The sequence below is a fragment of the Rhineura floridana genome, chromosome 8, assembly GCF_030035675.1.
Source record: "Rhineura floridana isolate rRhiFlo1 chromosome 8, rRhiFlo1.hap2, whole genome shotgun sequence".
In the NCBI taxonomy this organism is placed as follows: domain Eukaryota; kingdom Metazoa; phylum Chordata; class Lepidosauria; order Squamata; family Rhineuridae; genus Rhineura; species Rhineura floridana.
In genome coordinates this window covers 51,037,756-51,063,719 of record NC_084487.1, presented here as the reverse complement: position 1 = coordinate 51,063,719, position 25,964 = coordinate 51,037,756, and the positions used below count along the sequence as shown (strand labels likewise).

The 25,964-nt window shown below is 42.7% G+C and overlaps 1 protein-coding gene across 1 annotated transcript in view; it reads left to right on the top strand.

The window, feature by feature from the left end:
• The window catches only part of ERP27 (endoplasmic reticulum protein 27), a 36,211-nt gene that overhangs the window by 5,831 nt on the left and 4,416 nt on the right, over positions 1-25,964 (top strand). Inside the window, exons 4-6 of the mRNA XM_061582825.1 lie at positions 5,442-5,558; positions 8,850-8,975; positions 14,496-14,696. Coding sequence (XP_061438809.1) covers positions 5,442-5,558; positions 8,850-8,975; positions 14,496-14,696 — 444 coding nt within the window. The remainder of the gene's footprint in view (positions 1-5,441; positions 5,559-8,849; positions 8,976-14,495; positions 14,697-25,964) is intronic.

The following is a 25,964-nucleotide window of genomic DNA, read 5'->3' as shown; positions in this document are numbered from 1 at the left end:
CCTGCAAGTGGAAAATCAGGATGCATATGCAGACTAGCATCCTTTTCTAAGACATGCTAGGTTTCCATTGATAATAAATTTTTGTTGGTGTTCTTTTTTTTTTTAACCACAAAGGAGCATTCAAACATGTGTTCCCTTCACAAACATGCTACGTCTCCTTTAGGTTGGCTCTTCTTGGCAAATCCATCTGTTCCCTGACAGGCACAGACCAGCAAGTGTTAACTTATATGGTAGATATGGAATGGCTGTCCCTGTTATCGTCAACTTACCTCTATTATCTGCCTTTCGTGTCACCAACTGAATGTCCTGCTGCTGTTTCCAGCTGTCCTGCCTTAACCCACAATGCTATGTGGTAGGACATTTTGAAATGGCCAGACAACTACATTCAATCACATCTGTAAATTAGTTATGGACAGGAAGATATTCCTCCCCTCTCTGGAAGAGGTGTCAAACTAACGATGCTCTTATTTACTTACTGGTTAAGGTGGGAGAAGGAATGGAGGGGGTGAACAAACACAGAACCCACTGGCTAACCTAACATTGCAGCTCATAGGAGTGCACAAAGAAATTCTTCAGCTTACTTTGTGTAGGTAAAGTAGCAACTTCCTTGGCTAGTTAGCATCCTGGAGTAGTTGGCTTGTTATGGTCTTTTCTCAGCTCTGAAGACAATCATAAAATGAGGCAGCTTGCTCAGGGGGATCGAATCCTGGTACAAGCCTAATGGATGCTTCTGAAATTAAAGTAAACTGGGTCACTGCAGGCATATATGCAGGTAGTGTAGGCCATCCTGGATGTGACACTGTCCCTGGAGGCTCAAGTGGCCTCAGTGGCTAGGAGTGCCTTTTCCCAACTCTGCCTCGTTCACCAGCCATGGCCCCTTTTGGAGAACAATGACATGGCTGCTGAACTCCATGCCCTGGTGACTTCCAGATTGGATTATTACAATGCGTGGGGTTGTCCTTGAAGAAGACTCAGAAACTTTAAATAGCTAAAAATGCAGCTGCCAGATTACTAGCTGGGGTTCAATGTAGATCTCGTATGCATCCTGTTTTAAAATAGTTGCATTGATTGCCAGTCCACTAGTTCGTTTCTGGGCCCAATTTAAGGTGCTCACATTAGTGTTTAAAGTCTTAAATGACTTGGATCCCAAATATCTGAAAGGCCATATACCTCCTCCTCTACAGACCCTCTGGGGTGATAAGATCAGCAGAGGGGGCCCTCCTGGTAGTTCAGGCACCCTCAGAAGCTCAGGTGGTGGTAGCCTGGGAGAGGACATTCTCTGTGAATGCCCCTGAATTGTGGAACTCCCTTCCTACAGAGATGTATGTGGCACATTAACTATATAGTTTTCATTGAATCCTGAAAACACACCTCCTTACCCTGGCCTTTGACACTTGAGGGAGATATTTTTAGGACCCACCCAACCTGTGGCCCTCCAGATGTTACCAGACTACAGCCATTGGCTATGCTGGCTAGGGCTGATGGGAGTTGCGGTTCAACATCTGGAAGACCACAGGCTTCCCATCCTTGTGTTACAGCCCTTTCAGACATAGCTGGTGCTTGCAGCTCCAGGCTAATAGCTATGACTGGAGCACACCCAGGTCAACCAAACCCATCAGCGCACTTGGAGAGTTTTGTCCAAATGGATATCTGCTAATCTTTGCGTGACGCAAAACATGAATCTACTTGTTCAAGCTTCTCTCTGGGGAAGGACCGTAGCTCAGTGCACATGTCTTGCATCCAGATGATCCCAGCTCCATTGCCTTGGAAAGACCCCTATCTGAAGCCCTGGTGAGTGGCTGTCAGTGAGCTTGATAGTCCATTCTGATTCAGTATAAGGCAGCTTTTTATGATATATCTAGAAGTACCATCAGATAAGACTTTTTTTCTGGTGTTGGGCCACAGTGGAAGCATATTTGGCTGAGGGCTTTGAAACATGTGATCCATAAAGTCTCGCCAATATATTTTTTTTGGTGCTATTTCAGTTGCACTTAAATGAAAACAAGAATTTGGTTCCATGATGAGAACCAAAAATAATAATCCCAGCACCTTCAGCCACAACATTTATAATAATCCAGGATCAGGGGAGTGGGATAGGGAACAGCAGGTTGAAGCACTGCCCATCTGATTTCTAGTAGGGTTGCCAACTTTTTCCCTGTTAGGGCTCCTATGCTTTCAGCATCTATCTGACACAGAAATTACACAGATGAAGTATGTTCCATCTCCTCATCTCCACACTAGGAAAGCTTAATATGCTAAATTTCTACCTGGTGGGTAGCATTTAGGCTTGTCCTGGGTGACATGCTTAACCTGCAGCACCCACCCCAATTTCCATCCTCACAGTGTTTGAATTACAAGGACCCAGAGGGGGCCTGGCCACCTTGTGTTTTATGCCTGTGCCCTTCGCACCTCTTTTTAGAAGGTTATGGGAAGGCATGATTGGGTTGGGAGGCATCAAGGGGTATCTCTGTGGATTTCATTAACAGCCTCCACATTTTTTCACACAATTTACTGCACCTCCACATAAATGTTTTAAATTTCAGAGAGAACTGATTATTCTCCAAATGGCCTGCCAATGATGCCATTATTCTTTGTGGTTGGGCAGGGTAACTTGGGTATGCCTCTGGAATTTTAAAATGGTGTCAAGCAAGTTAGAGGCAGCTGGTAACCTATTTAAAAAGGAATGCTGTCATCTTCTCTCCCAAATTTATGAAGTATACTGAGATATGGAAAGTGTGTTATGATGACTCCCTGCTTATCCATCAACATTACATATAATTTCAACAGGTTGCTACAAATGGAAACCAGATTTCACTGGACTATTTCCATTTAGTCTTAATATTTTTCTGCCAAAGACACATCGAAGATCTGCAGTATAAGGAGCATTAAACATCATTATTTTATTGTGGAAGGCCATTGGCTTGGATACACTTCCTGTTTCTCCTGAATTGGGTATTTATAGGCGATAAACAAATAGATGCAGCCAAAATTAAACTTGTTTGACAGAGTATAAATACAGATTTGCCAGCTGTCTCACAAAAATGTTGAAGCATTCATATAGTTCCCATCCTTTGCTTGAATAAATTTGGAAGAAGTGAAAGGGGGGGAGAAACGATGCAGAAACTTGGAACTAATACTTATTAAGAGAATTATGAAAACACAGAAGCCAATGAAACTGACTGATAAATTACACAATTATTTCATCACTCTTTGCACAGCAGAGAAATTCAGTGCAATTCTATGCAACTTTACTCAGAAGCAAGTCTGACTGTATTCAATTGGGATTATTTCTAAGTGTGGATAGGATTGTGGCCTTAACCTGCAGTCCGGACCCCACTTATCTAGGTGTAAATCCCATTCAGTTCAATAGAACCTACTTATGAGTAGATATAATTCAGATTACACTCCCATCAAAGGCATGTAAGTAGCTTATGGCTCCGGCCCTGATTCAAAGTCCTATTTGTATTCAATGAGACAAGCCTCATCTGTTGTGACAGAGTAGGACAGGATTCTCAAACTTTTATCGTGCTAAACCTCCTTAATGGAAGAAAAGACTCCCATCATCAGTAAATGTAAATAAAGTTTTCTCTACACTTAGGTTACTTCAGTAGATTTACTTTTCTGACTGCAGTCCATTTGCATCTCATCTCATCTTATTCTTCCCAGGGTTCTCTTTGGCATGGAGTAAATTTCCATTTTGTGCCATTTTTACAGACACTTTGGTTCTGTGAATGATGAGATAATCCTTACATTGCCTTAAAAAATCTCAACAGTTTCTGACTCTGAAGGGAATTGCACTCTGCACATGTTCAGGAACATCACGTCTTTTTAAAAAAAACACACACACCCTAGTTCCCTTCATAAATAACTGGGTCTGTACATGTTCCTGTATTAGATCCTGTAAAGAAACAAAACACCTGGAGGTGGCACTTTGCATATCATTTTTGCAATCAGAATAACACTACTTTGGGGACTGATCTATTCCAATGGAAATAGATTGGACACACCATCATGTGTGCGTGTGTGTGTGTGCCTATAATAACACACACACACACACACAAATATACACTCTCTGATACAGGAGATTGTTTATGTAGCAGAAAAATTTGCAAAGAATTGGGATAGGAATGATCAATGTTTCTGCAGAAATCTGTAGTCTATTCCAACCCCCAGGAAAGACTCTTTCCACTGACTCTGGGGGTCCCTGGAACTGTCCCAAGGGCTTATGTATTCTGGCTCACACTAGTTTAGTGCCAGTTTAACACTCCCTATTTTCCATGGAGCTGGTCCCCAAGCTGGTGAGAGAAGATTTAGCCCTCAGTCCTCTTTGCTGTGGCCTGAATGACTAGCAATGTATTAGAGGCAAGAACTAGCACTAGGAACTAAGAAATGAGGGCTGCGCACAGACCTGTCTCTGGAAAAGACAAGTCCATGTATTGGGTATGACAATTTAGGATTTATAGGTGCCATTTCCTAAGGACCATGTATCTTCCATGTTTTTTTAAAAATCACAATGATTCAGATTTGCCCTGCTGAGCCCATACATCAATGGAATGATTTAACTAAAATTCCTTGTTTAACTTATTTAAATTCCTTATTTAACTAAATGGGATGATTTAACTGAACACCTTATTATTCCCCTGGGATTTCTTGTTGAGTTTTTGCCTCCCTTAAGAGGTCTATCAATATGATAGATCTTTTCCAAAAGTGGTGTTTGTGAAGAGCTTGAATATTTTCTGTTCTTGATCTGCTGGAAAAGTTCCTCTATTTATTGGAGAGGCTTCTTGCTTGCACAATGTTTCCAGGAAATCCATACATGCCTGTGCCAATGTTTATTAGGTTTAGAAGCCATGAAATAAGCAGGCAAATGTTTTCAAAAAGGGGAGAGATTTAGATTGGTTTAAGATCTTCTTTTCAGAGGTCCCACAAATGTTTGTCAGCTAATCCACATATCTCTAGTGTCCAGGTGGGGCGCCTTAATGCAACTGATAGCAGCTGTCTCTGAAATTTTTAAACATTTCTATTATGCCCTTCAGCTTAAACCAAGAAGGGCAAAGAAAAAAGTTGCTTCAAGGCTCTGGGATAAATCAGTAGGATAGTCCTCATGAAAATCTTAGGCAAAGTGAACTGTACACAAGAATGCATACAGTGCATATGTGGGAATGGAAAAATAATGTACATCTGTCTCCCTGCAGGGCTGAATGGACATTGTGGTACAGATGAACCTATTCTTTTGGGGTGGTGGGTGGGGATAGAACTCCTGTCATCTTACTAGGGATCATACCTTGGAGGGGTGGGGGCCTGTAACAAATAATGTGCTGGATCCAGAGATCCTGTTGGCTGTCCTGTCCCCCTGCACATGTGACTATTTTTGCAAGTGTTTTAAGGGGCAATGATTAGGACAGAGCAATAACAATAAGACTATTTGCTTTTCCCCCCAGGTGGATAATAAGCGGCAAGATCTGGAAATCAAAGATAGTGAAGGAGTTGATGCCATGAAGTTGGGTCGCTTTGTTCAGATCAATGAACTTCGCTGGGTGACAGAGTACAGCCCTATGGTAACAAAGGATGTCTCTAAATCATGCTGGAGTTACCTATACATTTGAATACTGAGCTCATGTTTGACAGAGCATACACATGAACTTATTATTAATACCCCTAAGACAGCAGCATTTTCTTTTTTCTTAACATGAGAACATTGTGCAGCTTCATAATCTTTGTGAATTTGGTTGTTTCTGTTGTTGCTTCCCGTTTTGTGCTATGGCACTGGAGGAGGGATGCAGAGAGCTCCTATGTGAGCTGCTCCTAGAGCAAAGGGAGCTGGTCCCTCTGGACAAAGGTAAAGAGGCCCTAAATAAGGTTGGAATCCAACCAGATGCACCCCACCACCCATGTTTTGTGTCCTGCCAGGTATTTGACAATCCGCACCGCCTTTGTTTGTAGTTCCAGATAGGCAGGTAAAAAAATCCCATTGTTTGGTGAGCTGCCATAATGCACTGAATGCATGATAGGTCACAAGTTGTACAGGCCTGTCCTAGATCCATTCCCTCTGCAGTTGCACACTGTACTCCTGGGATCTTTCACTGACGCACACCACCTGGCAAAAGACAAAGCTGGAGGCTGTGGGCAGACCTTGTTTTCAAGCTCAGGGTTGCCATAGCCATTACTATATACTGCAGAAGTTAGTGTGGCACTCAGATTGCATCTTCTTTACCACCATTAGTCTATTTATATTTCACTTTTCAGTGGTAAAACTACCATGTCCAAAGTGGCTCATGTGCATAATGCATGTTCAATGCACATCCCTGTGAGGAGATAACTGCATCTTACTCTACAGTTTGCATGTGCGGAGTAGCCTCTTGCTGAGATTTCTGCTTGCATTGTGGGTGGAGAATCACCTATCTCCAGCTCTGGGGCTTCCCTCTTTTCTGCTTAGACAGGCTCGCGCTAAGCGTTTCCTGCATGTCCTGCCTGCTGCTTCAGTCTTACCGTCTTCTATGGAATGAGAAACTGAGCTAGGAGTCTGAAGGAGGGCGTAGTACGCTGGACCTCCCACAATGCCCCCAAATCCCAAAGCTTTCCAGCTGGAAGGCTGTTCGAGAAATGCACTCACTGACCTCTTCTTGTTAATTCTGGAATGCTCTCACACTTTCCTCTGTTTCATTGAAAAGCTGGCAGAGTTTGACTCTCTGTGGTTGTGTGCGGCGCGCAGGGAGGCAACAGGTCAGCTGCAAGGTGTCCAGGCCCCTGTTTGGCTTGTGGGAGTGGCTGCTGCAATTCAGAAATGACTGGAGGGGGGGAAATGAAGGGGGAAGGAAAGTCAGATAACAAATTATCGACCAATGGGAAACTATGCGAAGAGACCATTGGCAGTGCTGGATGACTTGAAGCTGTCAACAGAGAACTAGTGTGTGCTGCTCAGTCATCCCAGGTGATATATGAAGAGAGCTCTATGTCTTCTTTTTGTGTTGTTAGCCTTCAGTCTGCTTGGCCTTGTGGCTTTCAAGTGCAGTTCACAATGGTGTTCAGATGTTTTCCAGGCTTCTCCTGCTATGCTTTTCTAAATGGTAACGGTAGTGTCAGGAAATGATACTTGTGTGTGTGTGTGTGTGAGAGAGAGAGAGAGAGAGAGAGAGTATGCAGGGCCGGCTCTAAAGGGCGGCAAGGTTGGGCCCTGACCAAGGGCCCCATGGCCCAGAGGGGCCCCCAAAGGGCCCCTCTTTAGGGTGGGGGAGTAGCGCTCCCCTTCTGTGATCCACAGCAGAATCGCTGCCGCAGATAGCACTGCCTGCCCATTCCCTCGCTACACCTACCTTTCCTGTGTGTTTTCCTGTGCGTAGCACACATGCGTGCCATCAACCAAAATGGCAGTGGAGGCCCCTTAGGGAAACCTCAGCCACCATCTTGGTTAAGGGCAGCACTGCGTGTTCAGCCGCAAAACACAGGACAGAACGATAGGTGGAGCGAGGGAAAGGGGAAGGCGGTGCAATCTGCGGCAGCTTGTGCCGGGGCCCAGGGCAGGCTGGAGCCCAAGGGCCCTGGCATGCCTGGAGCCGGCCCTGAGCGTGTGTGTGTTCTTGGTCACCATTTCAGCATTAACACTTCCATGGGGTTTTCCATCTCTCACTTCCCAAGGTTTGCCGTCTGACTCAGAAGAACACTTTAAGTCAAATAGCAGCTTTTATTAAATTCATGTTTAAAAAACTCATATTGTTTTTTAAAAATTACTGAAACATGGAATTTAATGGCAATTAAAGTCTGTTGCAGTAGTAAAAATATATAAATTTAAATGGGGCAAAGAAGGCTGCAGGCTTATGCATACTGTCTTTGTTGGGACTGGAAAGAAGTCCCATTCTGCTCAGTGGGGCTTACTTCCAATTAAACATGCATTAGATTGGGGAGCAAATCTTAAAATATATGTTTGAAAGTGCAGCAGCAAGAGATAAAGTTAAAGAACAACTGAGATTTGCCACCTCAAATGCGAACTGTAGAGAATCAAATTTTGCAATATGATAAAAAGTTTTTATATACAAAAAAAAAGGGAAAGTCCAAGTAGGAAAGAAGGACTTGGGTTAAGATGTTTTGACCATATAAACTGTTAGTACAAATATACTGGACTGCCAACTATGATGCGTAAATCTTGAGAAAAGCCAAATGTTCTTGTATTTCTCTTCTAGCATACAACAAATTCGTACTGTGTGTCTATGCTTCCCCTTTGCAGATGTTGTGCTCAGTGTACAGGGTACTGAGGGGATGCACAGAGTGGGAGAGTGGCCAACAGCCCAGTGTTGCTCCCTGCTCCTTCTCCATCTGTGAGTTGTACATCTGGAGAAGATGTTCAGAGGGCTCTTCTATTGCTTGAAGCCAGGCCTTCAGTGTATGTCTGAATCATATGACATCACATTTGTGAAATTTCAAAGTTTGTGCTTTCTTTTTGTCAACATAATATATATAATGTGCAAACAAAAAACAGAAAATAATTTGAGACTGATAGATTAAACAGAGCCAAACTGATCAAAGTTCAGACAAACCAAAGAACATCTAGCTATCCATCTTAGCTAGACTTGTCTGAACTTACACAGATTTGTCTGAACCATGTTGGTTCCCTCAGCTCTATTTTATCCTAAAGTGTAAATCACCTCTGCTTTTTGCTGCTCTAGACTTTTAACTCATTGCATGCTCCCTCTATATTTGAATACAAACTCTAGTGAACAATATAGTGATTCTGAGGGCTTGGCTCATATTTTAAACATTTATGGTTCTAGGACTTGGTGGTCCAAGACTGCCCCAGATCTCACATTTCCTAATCAACATATTCCTTTGTCTCTTCTCTGATGATATATTGACAGACTGCTGTGGGCCTCTTTAATAGTACAATTCATACCCACCTTCTCTTCTTCACTGACAAGTCATGTCCAAAGCATGCGCAGAGGATGGACAAGTACCGTGAAGTGGCAGTACTCTTTCAAGGGAAGGTAAGTCTGAAACAATTGGGGTCCAAGGGGATTTAGGATCCTTCTAGACAGATGCAGTAATTTATACCAAAAGAAGCTGGGAGGACCTCCCATTTTATGTATTAGGAAACAAAGGCCAGCCTGAAAGGGAAAAGCAGCAGTAGGAGAAGATTCAAGAGCCACACCCCCTATTAATGATAATCTAATATTACAGTATAAAATTGTATTTGTCTTTTCTGGTCAGACGCTGGCAGCTCAGACTCTCTCATCAGCTGTGGTTAGTGTAATGGGGCAGAGCCACTCTTCTAGCACCAGCATCATTGCAGCTTACCTGGAAGCACTGGGAAAGTCAGAATGTGTGGATGCACCGGTAGAGCTAATCTGGCACTCTCACCAGTACATCCACATAGCCCCAACTTTGTCGGGACCCTGCCCCCCTTCAACATTGCCCAGGTAAGCTGCTCTGCCACACCACACTGGCTGCTACTGGCTAGGGAGGGATCCATCACTCTGTTACCAGTCTGTGTCAGTTTCACATGTATTCATTCATAAGTCTATTTTGTCTCATTTCTGCATCACTCTGCTTTTTTTAAATTGTTTGTGCCTTTGGGGGGCAGTGGTGATGGATTTGGCTAGAGACTAGAGATGGAAGGGAAATTTGATTCAGTTTTCATTTTAATGGAGAACTTACATCATTTGTACTTTCCAAAACAATTTGCAAACCAAAGTACAGTCATCATCTGAATTCTTTGAATTTTTCAATTACGTTCTCCAGCCACATAATGTGTACAAAACATGTATATACCAAAGTGTGCATGAAAGTGCATACATTAGTGAACATACAAAATGCATTATAATAGGGAAAGTTGCTTTGAAAAAATGTTTGTATTAGGCAAAATTGCCTTAAAATGTGTATGTTAGGAGAACTATGCACGAAAATGCTGATGAATTGCAAACTGATGTAGAAATGTGGAGACCTGAACTTAAGCCTGGAAGAATGAGAAACTGAGAGAAACCCTGACATAGATTGGCTACATATATGTTCCAGTCACGACAAAGAAGCAAAATGTCTAGATACCCTCAATGACTGTGCCGTAGAACAGTTGGTCATGGAACTGACCAGAGGGAAGGTGACCCTGTACTTAATCTTAAGTGACAACCAGGACTGGTGTGAGATGTAAGTGTTGTCATGTAAATGGTCAATTGCCAAGAAAATCCAACACCGTCAAATTTGACTCCAAAAGAGGAAACTTCTAAAAATGAGAGGATTTGAAAAGGGATCCAGGTGGCATCCCAGAAATTACAGGCCGGTTAGTTTAACATGTGTCCTGGGAAAACTGGTAGAAAGGATTATTAAAGACAAATTCATCATCATCATCACTGTTTATTTGTATGCTGCCTTTCCATAACAATTATGCACAAAGCAGCTCACAACATGAACAGAAAAAAGTTACACAATTCACTGTAAGAAATACATTCAAATGGTCAATAAGTTAACAAAAACATATTAAAAACATACAATAAATTGATACATCCTTATAATTCCTAATAAAATCCAACAATAAAATACAGAAGCATAATCCCAATAACAATAATAAATTAACCAAGCATACAGAAGAACACGTCCTGCTGAAGCAAAACCAGCATGGCTTCTGTCTCACCAACCTATTAGAATTCTTTGAGATGGAGGTGATCCAGTGGACATAGTGTACTTAGACTTTCAAAAAGCTTTTGACAAGGTACCTCACCAAAGACTTCTGAGTAAGCTTAGCAGTCATGGAATAAGAGGAAAGATCCTCTTGTGGATCAGGACCTGGTTAAGTAGCAGGAAGCAGAAAGTAGGAATAATGGACAGTTCTCCTGATGGAGGGCTGTAGAAAGTGGAGCCCCCCAAGGATCAATACTGGGACCTGTGCTTTTTCACTTGTTCAGAAACAATCTACAGTTAGGGGTGAGCAGTGAGGTGGCCAAGTTTGCTGATGATACTAAATTGTTCAGGGTTGTTAAAACAAAAAGGGATTGCAAAGAGCTCCAAAAGGGCCTCTCCAAACTGAGTGAATGGGCAGAAAAATAGCAAATGAAATTCAATGTAAAGAGTGTAAAGTTACGCATTTTGGAGCAACCCCCCTTAATTTCACATATACACTCATGGGGACTGAACTGGCGGTGACTGACCAGGAATGAGACCTTGGGGTCATAGCGGATAGCTCAGTGAAGATGTCAACTCAGTGTGCAGCAGCTGTGAAAAAGGCAAATTCCATGCTAGGGATCATTAGGAAAGGTATTGAAAATAAAACTGTTGCTATCATAATGCCGTTGTATAAATCTATGGTGTGGCCACTTTTGGAATACTGTGTACAGTTCTGGTCACCTCACACTCCACCCAAAGGAGATTGTAGATTTGGAAAAGGTTCAGAAAAGGGCAGCCAGAATGATCAAGGGGATGGAGTGAGTCCCCTATGAAGAAAGGGTGCAGCATTTGGGGCTTTTTAGTTTAGAGAAAAGGCAAGTCAGAGGCGACATGAGAGAAGTGTATAAAATTATGCATGGCATGGAAAAAGTGGACAGAGAAATGTTTTTCTCCCTCTCTCATAACACTTGAACTTGAGAACATTAAATGAAGCTGAATTTTGGAAGATTCAGGACAGACAAAAGAAAGTACGTCTTCATGCAGTGCATAGTTAAACTACAAAATTCGCTCCCATGAGAGGCAGTGATGGTGACCAACTTGGATGGCTTTAAAAGAAGATTAGACAAATTAATGGAGGATAAGGCTATCAATGGCTAGTAGCCAAAGTGGCTGTGTTCTGCTACCATAGTCAGATGCAGTATGCCTCTGAGAACCAGTTGCCAGAAGCTGCAGGAGGGGAGGGTGCTGTTGCACTCAGGTCCCGCTTGCGGGCTTCCTATGGGTATCTGGATGGCCACTGTGAGAACAGGATACTGGATTAGATGGGCCACTGGCCTGATCTAGCAGGCTCTTATATTCTTATGAGATGGACAGATTCACCCATCCTTAGGAAAGACTTGAGCTCAAATCTCTATCAGCTATGGAAGCTTCTCATCACCTTGTCTGATGGTAGAGGTTGTTTGCATGATGCTCACCATGTGGCCTTGGGCAAGTGACTCAGCCTAAAGCAGGGTTGGCATCAGCTGTTGCAATAACCAGGTGGAGCAGGCGAGCAAGGAGAAGGGGAGAAGGAAGAGTTATCACAGTCCCAGAGAAGCGAGTCAGTGGACAGCAGCAGCAAGAGAAAGGCGCCCCACTAAGAGTGTTATGTCCAAGCTCCCCCCCCCCAATAGCCTGGAACCAGCACTGGACCTATAGAATTGTTATGGAAATATAAGAAAAATAATAACAAACATAAAAAACTCACTGGGGCACTTTTGGTTTAATAGTGGCAGTCACTTGCTCAAGAAGAAATGCTGCATACTTCAAAGGACATTTAGGATCTATTTCCTTCATTGCCGGCCAGCTTACATTTCTATTATATATTATCTGGGGCACAGCTGAACTGTGGAAAAGAACTTGGAGTGGCCAATGGAAATGCTGCTGTTCCATTTGCCACCTCCTGATGCCGGCTCTGAATATTCTATTTGCCATTCCATTCCAAGTGACAGCACAACTCTCCCTTGGGCTTGCCAGGTGAACTGCAATGAGGACACTGAGTCAGAATTTCAGACCTTATAATGTTGTAGGTTTTTTTTCCTGTTTAGAGTATCGGCCTAAACACCAGGGACTTCAGAAACCTGTAGATGATCTCATGTGGATTCTTTCCCCCATGTTTTTGGTTCCAAACCGCTTCTATATAAATGTTGTCTTAATAAGTGAAAAGACTTTGAGACTTGCAGGATCAAAGCTTGATGTAAGTTTGGACAGGAGCAGGTCCAACATTCTTTGCCTAAAGTCCATGGGGCTATTATGCTGAACTAGAGAGCCTGGCTGGGAGTCCAGAGTCTGTGAGTTCAAATACCCACTCGTGACTCCTGGGTGTCAGGGGCCAGCTAAAGATCACCCCCACAGTGAGTGGCTCAGGGGTTACGTGCCCTGTCACCTGTGCAGCCGTGGGCAAGCTGCATAGTCCCAAGGAGCCCAGTTGCCCCCCAGCTGGCAGTTGCGGACAAGGAAGGGGCTGGCTTATACAGCTGTGGCAAGCTGAGCAGGCCCTAGCCAGCTGGGGAGGACTAGACTCAGAGGAAGGCAATGGTAAACCCCCTCTGAATACCGCTTACCATGAAAACCCTATTCATAGGGTAGCCATAAGTCGGGATCGACTTGAAGGCAGTTATTTCCATTTTTTCATATTAAAGACAGGGCTTCATAATTGTTCAGTTTACAATAACATACATTATTCTGAATACAAAGAGTAATCAAAAGTGGGGAACGCCATTCTCTAAGTCACTCCAATTCACTACCCCCCGCATTCCATACCAACAAGCCATGCTTTCCCATCTACTATTATTCACATACAAATTGAGGTGGTTTACCTATAGCTGGCTCTCCAGATGATGTTAGACCAACATCCATCAGCCCCAACCATTGTAGCCAATGGTCAGAAATGATGATATTGTAGTATAACAATATCTGGAGGCCACATTAGCCATCTCTGGTGTATAATACCCAGCTATATGGATCAGTGGTCAGATCCATCATGGCACGTACCCATGTTCCTAATTTTACAGTTACAAAAACAGGCAACATCTATCTTCTGCTTTGAAATGAGCTCCTACAGATGATCTCAGTGGTAAGCAGTAGTACACTTTTATCACCTCAGTACATGTGAAATGAAATTTGCAGCTAATAAATTTCTTTGTTTGGAGCAAATAAAGAGTATCCTGTTCATATAAATAATCCCATTTGTCTCAGCCAATAACGGGAAAAGAATTAAATAAAGATGTCATTTAAGGATTTTTGGAATCCCGTTTTTTGAGCAATATAAAATGCTCGTTGTAAATGTGCAAAATCAAATGGCTTACATAATGTATTTAAAGTACTGAATACATTTTTGATATATAAGAAAATATAGCCTATATTAAAATGAGACTAATGTTGCCTGTGGAATTCTGTCCAAATTTGTGAGAAGCTAAGGCTTCTTTGCATAAGGATTCAGGAGGATGCAGGAGCTTGGGACTTGTGGCTGCTCTAGTCAAGGATCAACATCATTGCTGACTGCACACGCACACTATGGTATTCTCTCCCCCCCTTGTGATGGTTTAAACCTCTCTGTCCACCCCAGAGGATGTTACCCATCTTCTCTGCTCTGATCAGTTGATCAGAAGAGCAGAGAGAGTGTGTTCTTCCTCCTGTTCCAGGCACTGGGCTGACTAGAGAGATTTAAATCTGTTTGTCCAGCCCAACTCCATGGGATTACCTGTCACTACCATATGTTTGGGGGCCAGATACCACCCATGGGCCAGCAGTTCCCCTGGTCTACTGGAGCTCCTCTGTCGTCCCATCATTATATATCTGTGCAATAATATTTATTTACTTGTGTGAGCATTCCAAAATATCTCTGCGTCTTTGCTATTGTCTCCTTGTAGATTCTTTTTATCTTGGTGGACATCCACGCAAAGGGCAATGATAGGGTTATCTCTTATTTTCACTTGAAGAAGTCCCAGCTGCCTGCATTGGCTGCATACCACACTCTAGATGAGGAGCAGGAGGTGCTGTCCCTGGATGATGAAGTCACCCTGGAGACTGTCAAGGGTTTTTGTAACCGTTTCTTACAGAGTAAGCAAATGGTGAGTGTATAGGGTGGCTACTGGGCTGGCCAATCATAGCTTTCTGCTCCATTATCATTCCCCATCCTGTGGAAATGTTGTACTCACTTTTCAACCCCTGTTTTATACCTGACACAGCTGGTAGGGTTTCAGATCATTCTTTTCTGCGCCTAAATAATAAACAAAGGACCAAACTACATGTGATATTAAATGCATCTTTATATTTAACATACAGATGTTTAAAAATGCAAATCTCAGACAATGGAGGGGGGCTGATGGTTATCAATGCAACAACAGTTGGTGATGGGGATGTTTAACGGTTTCCTGGAATGCTGAGGTCCCTTATTGGTGCCTATGGAGGATTTCCTCCCAATGCAAACAACTTGTACAAAGGTAAGGTTGCCAGTTCTCTGGTTTTCACCAGGAGATTCTGTTTTTTTGGAGTACTCACCAGGTCTTGGGGTGAAACACCCGAATCTCTGGACTCTTAGCTTTCATTAAAAAAAAGGTCCTAGGTGGTCTGGTTCAAGAGATATACACCAAAATGTCAGTCCCCCCCCCAACTTCTGTTAAATGAGCTAATAGCTGGCTGCTTGAATCCTGGCCCTTTCAGTTTTTTCGCCAATAAGCGAAGTCAGGGTTATGATTGAGAAGGGATTTGTTGACCTATTGCAGGTCCTAAAATAGCTTCCTTTTCCTGCTTATCTGCAGATCACGAGTTGAATAAGTTTATAGTTTTCAGCAGCAGCAAGAGCACTTTTTTCTCTGTGTGCATACTGCACAATAATTAAGCAGAAGATCTCAGCAGGATCTTGGTAGGCATGCACAGTAAACAATTTCAGTTATATATGATTATAATAAAAGTGTACATGCAGGGTTTTTAGTTACTTGCAAAAATAGCATATTATACATTTTATCTTTCAAATAATTTTTGAACAGAAATTTACAAAGTGAACATGCAGCTTATGATACCATTATAATGTGTTATGCTTTTCTAATTGTGTGTGTGATGAACTGCCTTCATTACAAGGAGTCAAACAATTTAATTTTTTTCTGGGCTGTTGAAGAGGGGAGTTTATTTGTCTAATGCATAGCCTGTTTTGGAAACCTTTCCAATATGAAACTTTAATCCTATATTCACTTTTCTGGGAATAAAGCTGCAATGCTAATCCCACATACTTTGGAGTTAAAAGTAAGTCCTATTGAATTCAGTGGGGTTAACTCCCAGGTATGTGGGATTAGCATTGCAGCTTTGAGTAGGCATGTTAGGATTGTGCTGTAAATCAATGGGACTTTTGAGTGAACACAGCAATCTCCCCGCCCAATCCTATTTCTTTTAAGTAATTAGGCAGGACTTACTTAGGTGTCACTGCTTTTATTTGGTAGGAAACTAATACTGACTTTAAAAAAATGTTCTGCAATAACCAACTGGTTTTGATAACAAACTATTATATGGGGATTATGTATTTTACATCTCCAGTGTGTGTGTATGGAGGCTTCCCAATAACCCTGTGAGGCAGGGTTGCTGATTGGAAACCAAGACAGCTCACAAGAAGAAATAAATCCATTTAAAATCCAATAACCATAAAAACAAGTATAAAACAGTTGCAAAACAGCTTAAAGTGGCATGATTCTGAATTTTGGATTGGTTGAGTGAAATTCCTTATCACTTGAGGTTGCAGCCCTGTGCACACTTCCCTGTTTGAGTAAGCACCATTGAATCCATTGGGACTTGTTTCTGAGTTAACATGCATAAGATTGCACTATAAATATCTTTACGGGTTGTGTAAATAATAAACATCTTTGACAGTCATGCTTATGTAAATATTTCTTCATACTACATCTCAATAAGAATCTGGTTTCACACTATTGTTGTTGTTACGCGATCTCCAAAAGCATCTGTCATGAACCACCCTGTTCAGATATTGTAAATTCAGGTCTGTGGCTTCCTTTATGGAATCAATCCATTTCTTCTTTGGCCTTCCTCTTTTTCTACTCCCTGCTGTTTTTCCCAGCATTATTGTCTTTTCTAGTGAATCATGTCTTCTCATTATGTGTCCAAAGTATGATAACCTCAGTTTCATCATTTTAGCTTCTAGTGACAGTTCTTGTTTAATTTGTTCTGACCCAATTATGTATCTTTTTTGTGCTCCATGGTATGCGCAAAACTCTCCTCCAACACCACATTTCATAGTTGTACATTATTATTTCCTCTACATTTTAAGTGTGCCATTCTTCTTTGTGGTGGTTATGGTCCCCTCTGTTGTTTTCACCCTGAGGGGAAGGTTAGGCTGAGAGATAGTGCGTAGCTCATGGTCACCTAGTAAACTTTATCACACATTTCTATTTTAAAAAAAATAATTGAAACAATTTATATGCAGTCAAAGCTTATGAAGTAATGCAGATCCACACAATATATTTAAAGCACATCCAACTTGCATTTAAAGTGCACGACTTCCCCAAAGAATTCTGGGAAGTGTAGTTTGCCCCTCACAGTTATAGTTCCCACCACTTTAAACAAACTACCGTTCCCATAATTCTGTGGTGTGATTCATGTGCTTCAGATGTGTGTTGAATGTGTTTTAAATGCATGGTGTGGATGTGCCCTAAGTATGTTGTGCATTCATTAGTGAATTGAAAAGAACAATTTTAAAAGATACTTTTTTAAACAGGGGAAGGGCTGGAGCTAAGTGGTAGGGCACATACTTTTCGTGCAAAGGTCCAAAATCCAATCTCTGGAAAAGACTATTGCCTGGAATCCTGGAAAGCCAATGCACGTCATCAGTACTGAGCTAGATGGTACTGATGGAGAATTTTTGGGATCTTGGACTGGGTGTCCTTGAAGAAATTTGAGGACACAGGCTTGAAGCAAAAAGGTATTTATTCTTTACAAGCATATGCAGGGTCAGCCTCCCAGAATGTCTGCATGGCTCTTTTATACAGTCCTAAGTATGCATGTGACATTAGTTTACCAATCCCACAAGTTCCTTCCCACATAACATAACAGTTCCTTCTCTCTGCAATATTTCCAAACCAATCAGATAGCATTAGGTAATTCTACTCTCTAGTTACCTGAACACGTGTACAGGTAATTTGTCATTGTCTTAATATACTTCTTATTCCAATATTCTATCTGTCTTACTAATATCATCATTGTTCTGCTGTCCCCCTTAACTATTGCTCTTCCAGGCCAGTTGAAACCAGTTATTACCATACACTACCTTCTTCTATTGTGAGTGGGCTTTCATGCATACCCGGTACTTTCTATAATTCCATTGTTCCTGATCGGCCAGGATGACTCAGGTACACCTGGAGATATTACAACATGTTCCTTAACAATACCAGGCTGGGTTTGGCTCAACTTTAAGGTGACTGGAAGTTCATGAGCACCACAGTTCTATTAATTGGCTATAGGGGTTCTTATTCCTTATATTTTCTTAGAAATCCCATTCCTAACTTTAAAAATACATAGCTAGAGAAAGGGTTATGATTAAAAGTACTGGACTATGAGTGGAGACCACACAGTTAAGTAAGCCTGTGGGTGATTCTGAGCCAGCCACTATCTCTCAGCCCCAGAGGAATGGAAAAGGCAAACCACTTCAGAATGCCTTTTTACTATGAAAACCCACTTACAAAGTTTGTATTCTATTTATCAAGACTGAAATTAACATACAGGAACATCTTAGAAATGAGTATTAAAACTAAAAGTTTCTCTCATTCCTGCCTTGATAATGTTACAAAGTTTATCCCCTAGTCGGAGCCATTGCTCTACACAAGAATAAAATATATGTGATTTCCAACGATTTCCTTCACTAAAAATTAGTTTTCTAGGATCAAGCGGTTTAAAATATCAATCATAGGTTACATGCTCATTTGCTTTCGAACAATATACTCATTAATTAAAGTCAGCCACACACAGGCTTGTTTTGGCAAAAGCAGGAGTTCACAGTGAGGTGAATTTGGCCATTGCGTGCTATCCAGGCTTTGCTTACAGGCCTGATGTTAATGCTAGGATTTAGGGTTCTCTGTGAGACTGGATTTTAGGGGACTTCAAAAGCCTGTGGGCCTTTTGCTTAGTTCCTTATGATTTTTCTTATATTTCTTAAACTTATACTTTCTAATATCTGTGTTTATATGTGTGGCTATATAAAAATTCTCCATTAGTACCAAACAGCCTGAGTCAGTATAATGCAGATTCCTTTGTTCCTAAAAGAGGAAAGAGACCTAAGGACCAAGGGCCACAGTGACTCTGAAATTTATTTATTTATTTTATGTACAACTTTTATATACGACTTTATTGTAAAAAAGCACAAAGTGGTTTACAGAAGGAATTAAAACAATAAAATTGTTGGCAAAAACAGTTAAAGATAGGTATTTTAAAATGTTCAGATAATAAAACCATCAGTGAGTTAAAAACAGATAAAAAACTTAATAGCTTCTACATGCCTGGGTAGTCATTCCTAAACAAAAATGTTTTTAGCAGGTGCCAAAAAGAATACAAAGAAGGCGCCTGCCTAATGTCAGTAGGCAGGGAATTCCAAAGCATGACTGCTGCCCCACACTAAAGGATTGATTTCTTACAAGAGCAGAACAAGTACTATGTGGCATCCATAACATGGAAAGCACACCTTGAATGTGGCCTGGGAGCAAATCTGCAACCAGTGCAGATTTCAGAGCAGAGGTGTTATGTGCTGACGGGGTCTCACTCATGCCAGCAATCGTGCTGCAGCATTCTGCACTAACTGCAGCCCCTGGGTCAGGTTGTTCTTCATGGTGATTTCTGTGACCTTGGCTGACTGGCTGCCAGGATTCTTTTAGTTTTGTGTTTTGGTTAGGAACCCTAACTGGTTGTGGGATGCTGAGTTTTCTGCTTTACTCATAACATTCTTATTGTTGTTGGTATGGTATTGCATTTAGGAAATCAACATTTTCTTTTTCTTTTGCATTTCATTTACTTCCCACTTTACTCCCTTACATCCATAGAAGCAATAACAGTGATTCCATGTGCTCAGGTCAACCCCCTTACACCCACTGTTGAGGCACCTTGTTGGTTGTGTGACGGTTTGTTTCTTGCCCAATAGTGGTAAAAGCAATTGCTGTTGTTCCCAAGCTACTGCTTCTGAAGGTAGATCAAACCATGTGTGTTTTCTGTCAATTATTACTCACTGGAATTGGGTTGGCCGCCAAAGTGAGTTTATAGAAGTCCATGGGGTAGACAGGAAAGGGTAGAGAATCTTCTTACTCATTTATCAAACCTCTTTCTGAAGTGAAGGGTCAAGTCTGTAAAAGAAGTTTGGAGCAGCCATGTTAAAACGCAGGGGCAGGGCATTCTAGGCAGGGGGTTGCTTGGATATGGATATCTTTGCAGAGGATCCCTAGTCAAGTTTTACCAAAAGTACAATCCTAACCATATCTACTCAGAAGTTAGTCCTGTTGAGTTGTATGGGGTTTAGTCTCTTAGTAATTGTGTTTAGAATTGCAGCCTTTGGGCATCCATCTGTCCTCCTGAATGCTGCCATCTAACATCTCTAGAACACTAGGCTCCTTTCTTCCTACAATGGCCTTCTGGTGACTGGCTTGGCCTGAGGGCACTTAAACCCTTCTTGCCAGAAGCAAGTAGGCTAGATTAAGTTTTTCCTACCTAGGCTCCTTAAGCAGGTGAGAAGAAATGATCCTGTCACTTCAGCTGAACCTGGGAACACCCTCTTTTAGCAAAGATTTCTGTCTTATTTTCCAATCAGAGATTTTTGTTTGTTTGAATGGTATGCTCCAAACAACTGTGGTTGATGCTTAATGTAATGGGTGCTTAATGATATCACTAGGGCTCACCCCTGTGACATCACTAGGGCCTGCCCATGAAATCTCAGGGTTTGGGATGCCTCTGACCTGGCAACCCTACACAAAGAAGGGATATTCATCAGGATTGCACCAGGGGAGAAAAGGTTAAACCTAGTCATCCCTCACCTGCTGAGGTTCTGATAATTGTCAGTCCTCCCAGCAGGGACTGCAAAATACTGATTGGACCCAATCGAGCCCTGCACTTAGCGGGGCCTCCGTGCTCATGGGGGAATTCTTTCTTCTGCACTGAAACCATGCAAGGAGACAGAAACAACCCTCAAGTTGGTGCCAGCGATGGCAGCAACAACACCACAGAAAAGAGAGACTAGTGGCCACCGCCTCACCGAGACACAGCCACACACGGAGGAAAAGAGGGAAGGGGGCGGTGGCAGTGGCGACAACACACAACCCACGGACAGAAACGGTCCTAGCCTTTTCCTCTCAGTCCCGGCAAGGGAGCGAGACAGAGACGTTCACCCTCCAGCCCTCCCCCTCCCTGCCATCGCCAAGCTGGACTGGCTTGTTTAGACAAAGTTTGGAACAGAGAACACTTTTGCCTTGAAAGAAAAAAAGCCCAGCCTTTGCGAGCTCCCTCCCACTCGTCCCTCTCCTGCCCATACACATGCAAAACATGACACCACACAAAAAAACGCGCATGCACACACACACATTGCATTCATAAACACTCCCTGCCTGTTAGGAAGTTTTAGATTCCTTTGAAGAGCAGATATTAATATAATCCCCCAACCAAAGGCGAAGCATGCCATCTAGTCAGGCTCTCTCTCTCCCTCTCTCCCTCCACCCCCCCCACATCTCCATTTGGGAGATCTTACTTTTATCTAGAGAGGTGTGTGGAGGGGGAGAGAGAGACTAACGGACGCATCAAGAGATGCATTTTTTAAAAGCGCAGGAAGGGCAGATATAAACTAAGGCCTTGCCTAAGGTATTGGTCTCCAGTGGGTACCAAACAAGAAACATCCATATTTCTTTCCCAATCGGGCCCCGCGTTTGCAAACGCTGGCCCTGCCTCCCAGTGCTTGCTATCTGCATTTTTTAAAACACGGAGACTAAATGCAAAGAAGCATTTATCACCAGGTCTACTTTGATCCTAAATAATGTAATTTATTTCTGATCTGACAGGAATTATGTGAGCTTACATCTGTCAAGATTGTTCTGACCTCTTAGCAGGTCATAGCAGTGCAGTTGCAACAGTGATCGAGTGCAACCATCTATATTTTCCCCTCAGCCAGCTCAGAGTCATAATACTTGATCCCTGTGGTGGCTGTGAAATCTATATGTAATTGTCCTAAGAAAAAGGGACCATGTAGATGTCCTCTCTGTATAGCTCACTGTGGAATCGTGTCTCCTTCTGAAAAGCTGTGGCGCCTCAAAAGGTTTAGAGATTTGTGCTAAAAATAATCTCTCAAATAGGAAATTATAGGATTGGAATATGTATATTGGACAAGTGTGAATGATTACTTTCAATCTGTATGCATTCTCCTCTGGCTACACAGCATGTTTTGCAACCTATGGAAATTTTTTAGTTCCGTTGTTTTTTTTCCAGGGTAACAAGGTTTTAGACTCATGGAAAACTGGGTGGCTGTGGTGGAATATGTGTGCAGGAGGGAAGGCATAGGGACCTGGTAAAAGCAGCTCTGCCTCATTTCCTTGACAGAGGCAGCCTGAGGAATTATGGAGCCTGCTGCTGTTGGGGAGAGAAAAGAGATCCACCAGGGATGGGATTTTCTGAAAGTCTCAATGTCAAGCTTATCTGCATGGATTTTTTTTATGATTCCGGTTTCACTCCATTATTTTGATGAGAAACGAGTTTCCCACCCCTACCAAAGTTCTGCTAAAACTACAAACAATTCATGCATATGATATGCTTTATTTTACATATAATATGCATATACACTCCCAGTTTCCTAAAGTAAATAGCACCTAATAGGTATATACAGCAATGCATATAACTTTTTTATGTATATAAAAGTAATATTAATATACATATAAAATTATGCTGCAGAAATGGAGTTCAAACTGGGGCTTGACTCTTTTCTGTGTATTATATATATAATGTATGTACTTTTTATGCATAATTTTGCATAGAATTTTGCATTTAATTAATTAGGCATTCAAAAAACAAACAAGACACAAGTGGCTTGGCTTAAGTGGGCGCTCAATGCAAGAGGCGATCTGATGCAAACAAAGCTCCATTGGGTCAGAACCACCAAAACTCCGTGTATAAATCTGGATTATCTTCCATCACTAAGATTGACTTTTGCATTGTAAACTGCCTTGCAAGAAATATATTAAAGGGCAGTATATAATTGCCTTAAACAAATCATATATTGTGCCCTCCCTGGCCTACTCCCCTTACAAGGATTACATTAATGTTTTGGCTAGAGGCATGATACGTTGCAAGTCTCTTGTAGGTGTACAATAGGTAGGTCTCATGTAAAGGCCCTGCATCCTCCACATTGACCCCCCCTTTCAATTATCACTCTCAGGGTCACCTAAACCCTCATTAGCGTAGACTTTTAGCAAAAACAGCAAACCATTTTCTAGCTTTCCTTAGCAACTCTATCAGCTAATTTCTCAGCATCTGTGGATTCTGCCAGTACTAGAGCACATGTATGCTACATGAGTGCTGATGTGCAGATTCTTAGGACCCCCTGGGCCTTTCCCACCATGGCAGGAGTGACAAGGTGCCAGCAAGGCTTCAGAAGACCAAGACTCCACCCTGTAAGGCCAGCTCTGGTTACATTAAAGCAGGGGACCTTTGGCCCAGGGGCTTAACGCAGCTCTCAAGCCTCTCTATCTGGCCCTCAAGGTTCTCCCAGGCCACACCCCCTCCTCTGTCACATCGCTTAATGGTCCTGCTTGGCACCCTCCTTTAGTGTTTTTGCCTGCCTGGAATGTGCCCCTGAACTCTGATAATGCTTTTCGCTTGTCTGGATGGAGGAGAGAGGGAGGGATGTATGAATGTGTGTAGACACTAGCCCACTGCAATCTACTGTATATTAATTGCTCTGCCCACTTTTTCTCTGGAAGGGAATATGGCTGTAGGGCTGGAAAAGGTTTTCCCACCTCTATGTTACAGTAAAGACGTTTGGGATGTAAAGCTATTTCTTGGATGTCAGCTGAGACTTGTTATTAAGGCCCCCTCTAATTTTGTTCCCCCTTTAGGATGCACACCTTAACATGGTGAGGGGGTTTGAGAGTGTTGAAGAAGCTGAGAGCAATGCCATCAGGAGTCTAGACAAAGAGGCTAGACTGTTGGGCTGTTGACTCATAGGCATTACTGCCTCTCGTTGTTTTCCATAAAGTCTGCAAGTCTGGAGAAGAGAAAGTGTTATCAGCTGGGAACGGACAGCCAAGGCCAAGCACACGTTGTCTTGGCAACCGGGAGATAGAGGCTGGGAAAGTTCTAACAACTGTTGTCTGTCTTACTTTTGCTTTTGAAGAGTGATGCTGTACCGAAGGGGGGGGGAATGAAGCTGCTTGTAACTGCTGCAAGCCTTAATGTCTAAGTAAAGACTCTTAAACTTTCTCAAGCCTCTGTGATGATTCTTTACCATCTTACATCCAACGTAACGTGTTGTTTCACGCAAGAACCGCCAACCATCAACAGGGTTATGGGCCCAGATCCACAGCGTGTTACACAGGAGTAAGTGGCTGGTCTGAACGGCAGACGGAGATCCAGAGGGCAGCTTGATTGATTGTGCCAGACAGAGGTGAGCAGAGATGGCTGCTGTAAACATGTCTGGAGGCTTGCAGATGGAACGACTTACGGAAAAGAATTATGGCAGTTGGAAGCCAAGGATGCGTGCTTTCCTGATAAAAGAGGATTTATGGGAAGCTATTTAAGGTACACCCCCTGCACCCCTTACAGTGGCCTGGACACGGAATGATGAGAGGGCGCAGGCTTTTATTACTCTGGCTCTAGCAGACTCTCAACTGCTACACGTGAGAGATGTTACAAACGCCAAACAGATGTGGGACGTGTTGGAGGCCCTTCATGTGCAACAGACCGCGGGATCTAGATTGTATTTGGCACGGAAGTTGTACCAGATGCGCTTCACAGGTGAGTGCGAAATGAGTGAGCATCTCACGGAATTCAGACGCTTGTTTGCAGAGCTGACAGACCGAGGCGTCGAACACAGTGAACTTCAGAAGACCTATATGATCCTGGCTTCACTCGATGGGAGTTGGAATACCTTTGTTATGGCTATGGAAGCCATGCCTGATGGGGGGCTCAATGTTGCGTTTATTGAGGAAAAGCTGAGCCAGGAATGGCAGTGAAGACAAGAGGCGAAGAAAAGTGCCGTGCCGAAGGAGGCAGTCGGAAGCAAGCAGGATTACAAGCAGGAGCAGCAGCGGCTAAAGGCTTGTTATGTCTGCGGAGCTCGTGGGCATCTCCAGAGAGACTGTGCAGTCAGGCGCAACTCCAGGGACGGAGGCTGGAAGCAGGGAAGTGTGAACTTTGTTTGTAAATAGAGAAGCCTCACGTGGAATGTGAGGAACCATCCTCATTTAATGAAATCAGGCTGATGCCTGAGGCAGAGCAAAATAAGTGGCAAAAGGCCATGCAGGAAGAATTGAAAGCCATGGAACAGAATGGCACGTGGACATTAGTAAAGCTTCGTATGGGGAAAAAGGCCATAGGTTGCAGATGGGTGTTTAAGAAGAAGAAAGCAAGTTCCGGGGAAGTACAGAGGTACAGGGCACGTTTGGTAGCCAAGGGATTCACACAGCAGCATGGGACAGATTATGATGCTGTTTTCACCCCGGTTGTGAAACATGAGTCCATTTGTGTGCTGCTGAAGTTAGTAGCGATGCAGAACATGAGCGTAAATCACTACGATATAGGGACGGCATTCCTGCACGGTGATTTAAGAGAGGAGATATATATGGAACTGCCTCCAGGTTCTGTGTCAAAGGACGGGTTTGTATGTAAACTGCAGAAATCAATATATGGACTGCAGCAAAGTGCACGCTGCTGGAATGAGAAATTGGACAGAGTGTTGCAGGGAATGGGATTCCAAAGATGCAAGGCAGATCCATGCGTGTATGTAAAGAAACAGGGGACGAAAACCACGTTCTGTGCAGTTTATGTTGATGACATCATGTATATTTATCATGAGCAACAAGAGGAACGGGAATTTAATGAGCAACTGGGCAGGCAGGTGGACACAAAGAATTTGGGGCCTGTCAAACACTATTTAGGCATGGACATTGTGCGTGAAGCAGACGGGAGCATAACATTGAGTCAGGAAAGTAAAATAAATCAGATCATAGAAGAATGCAACATGACAGAATGCAATGTTGTGAAGACTCCAATGGTTGTGGCATTCCAACAGAATGTTCAAGAGACGCCTTGTACAGAACCAGAGAAGTACAGGCGTATAATAGGGAAATTACAATATTTGGTGAAGGTGTCTCGCCCAGACA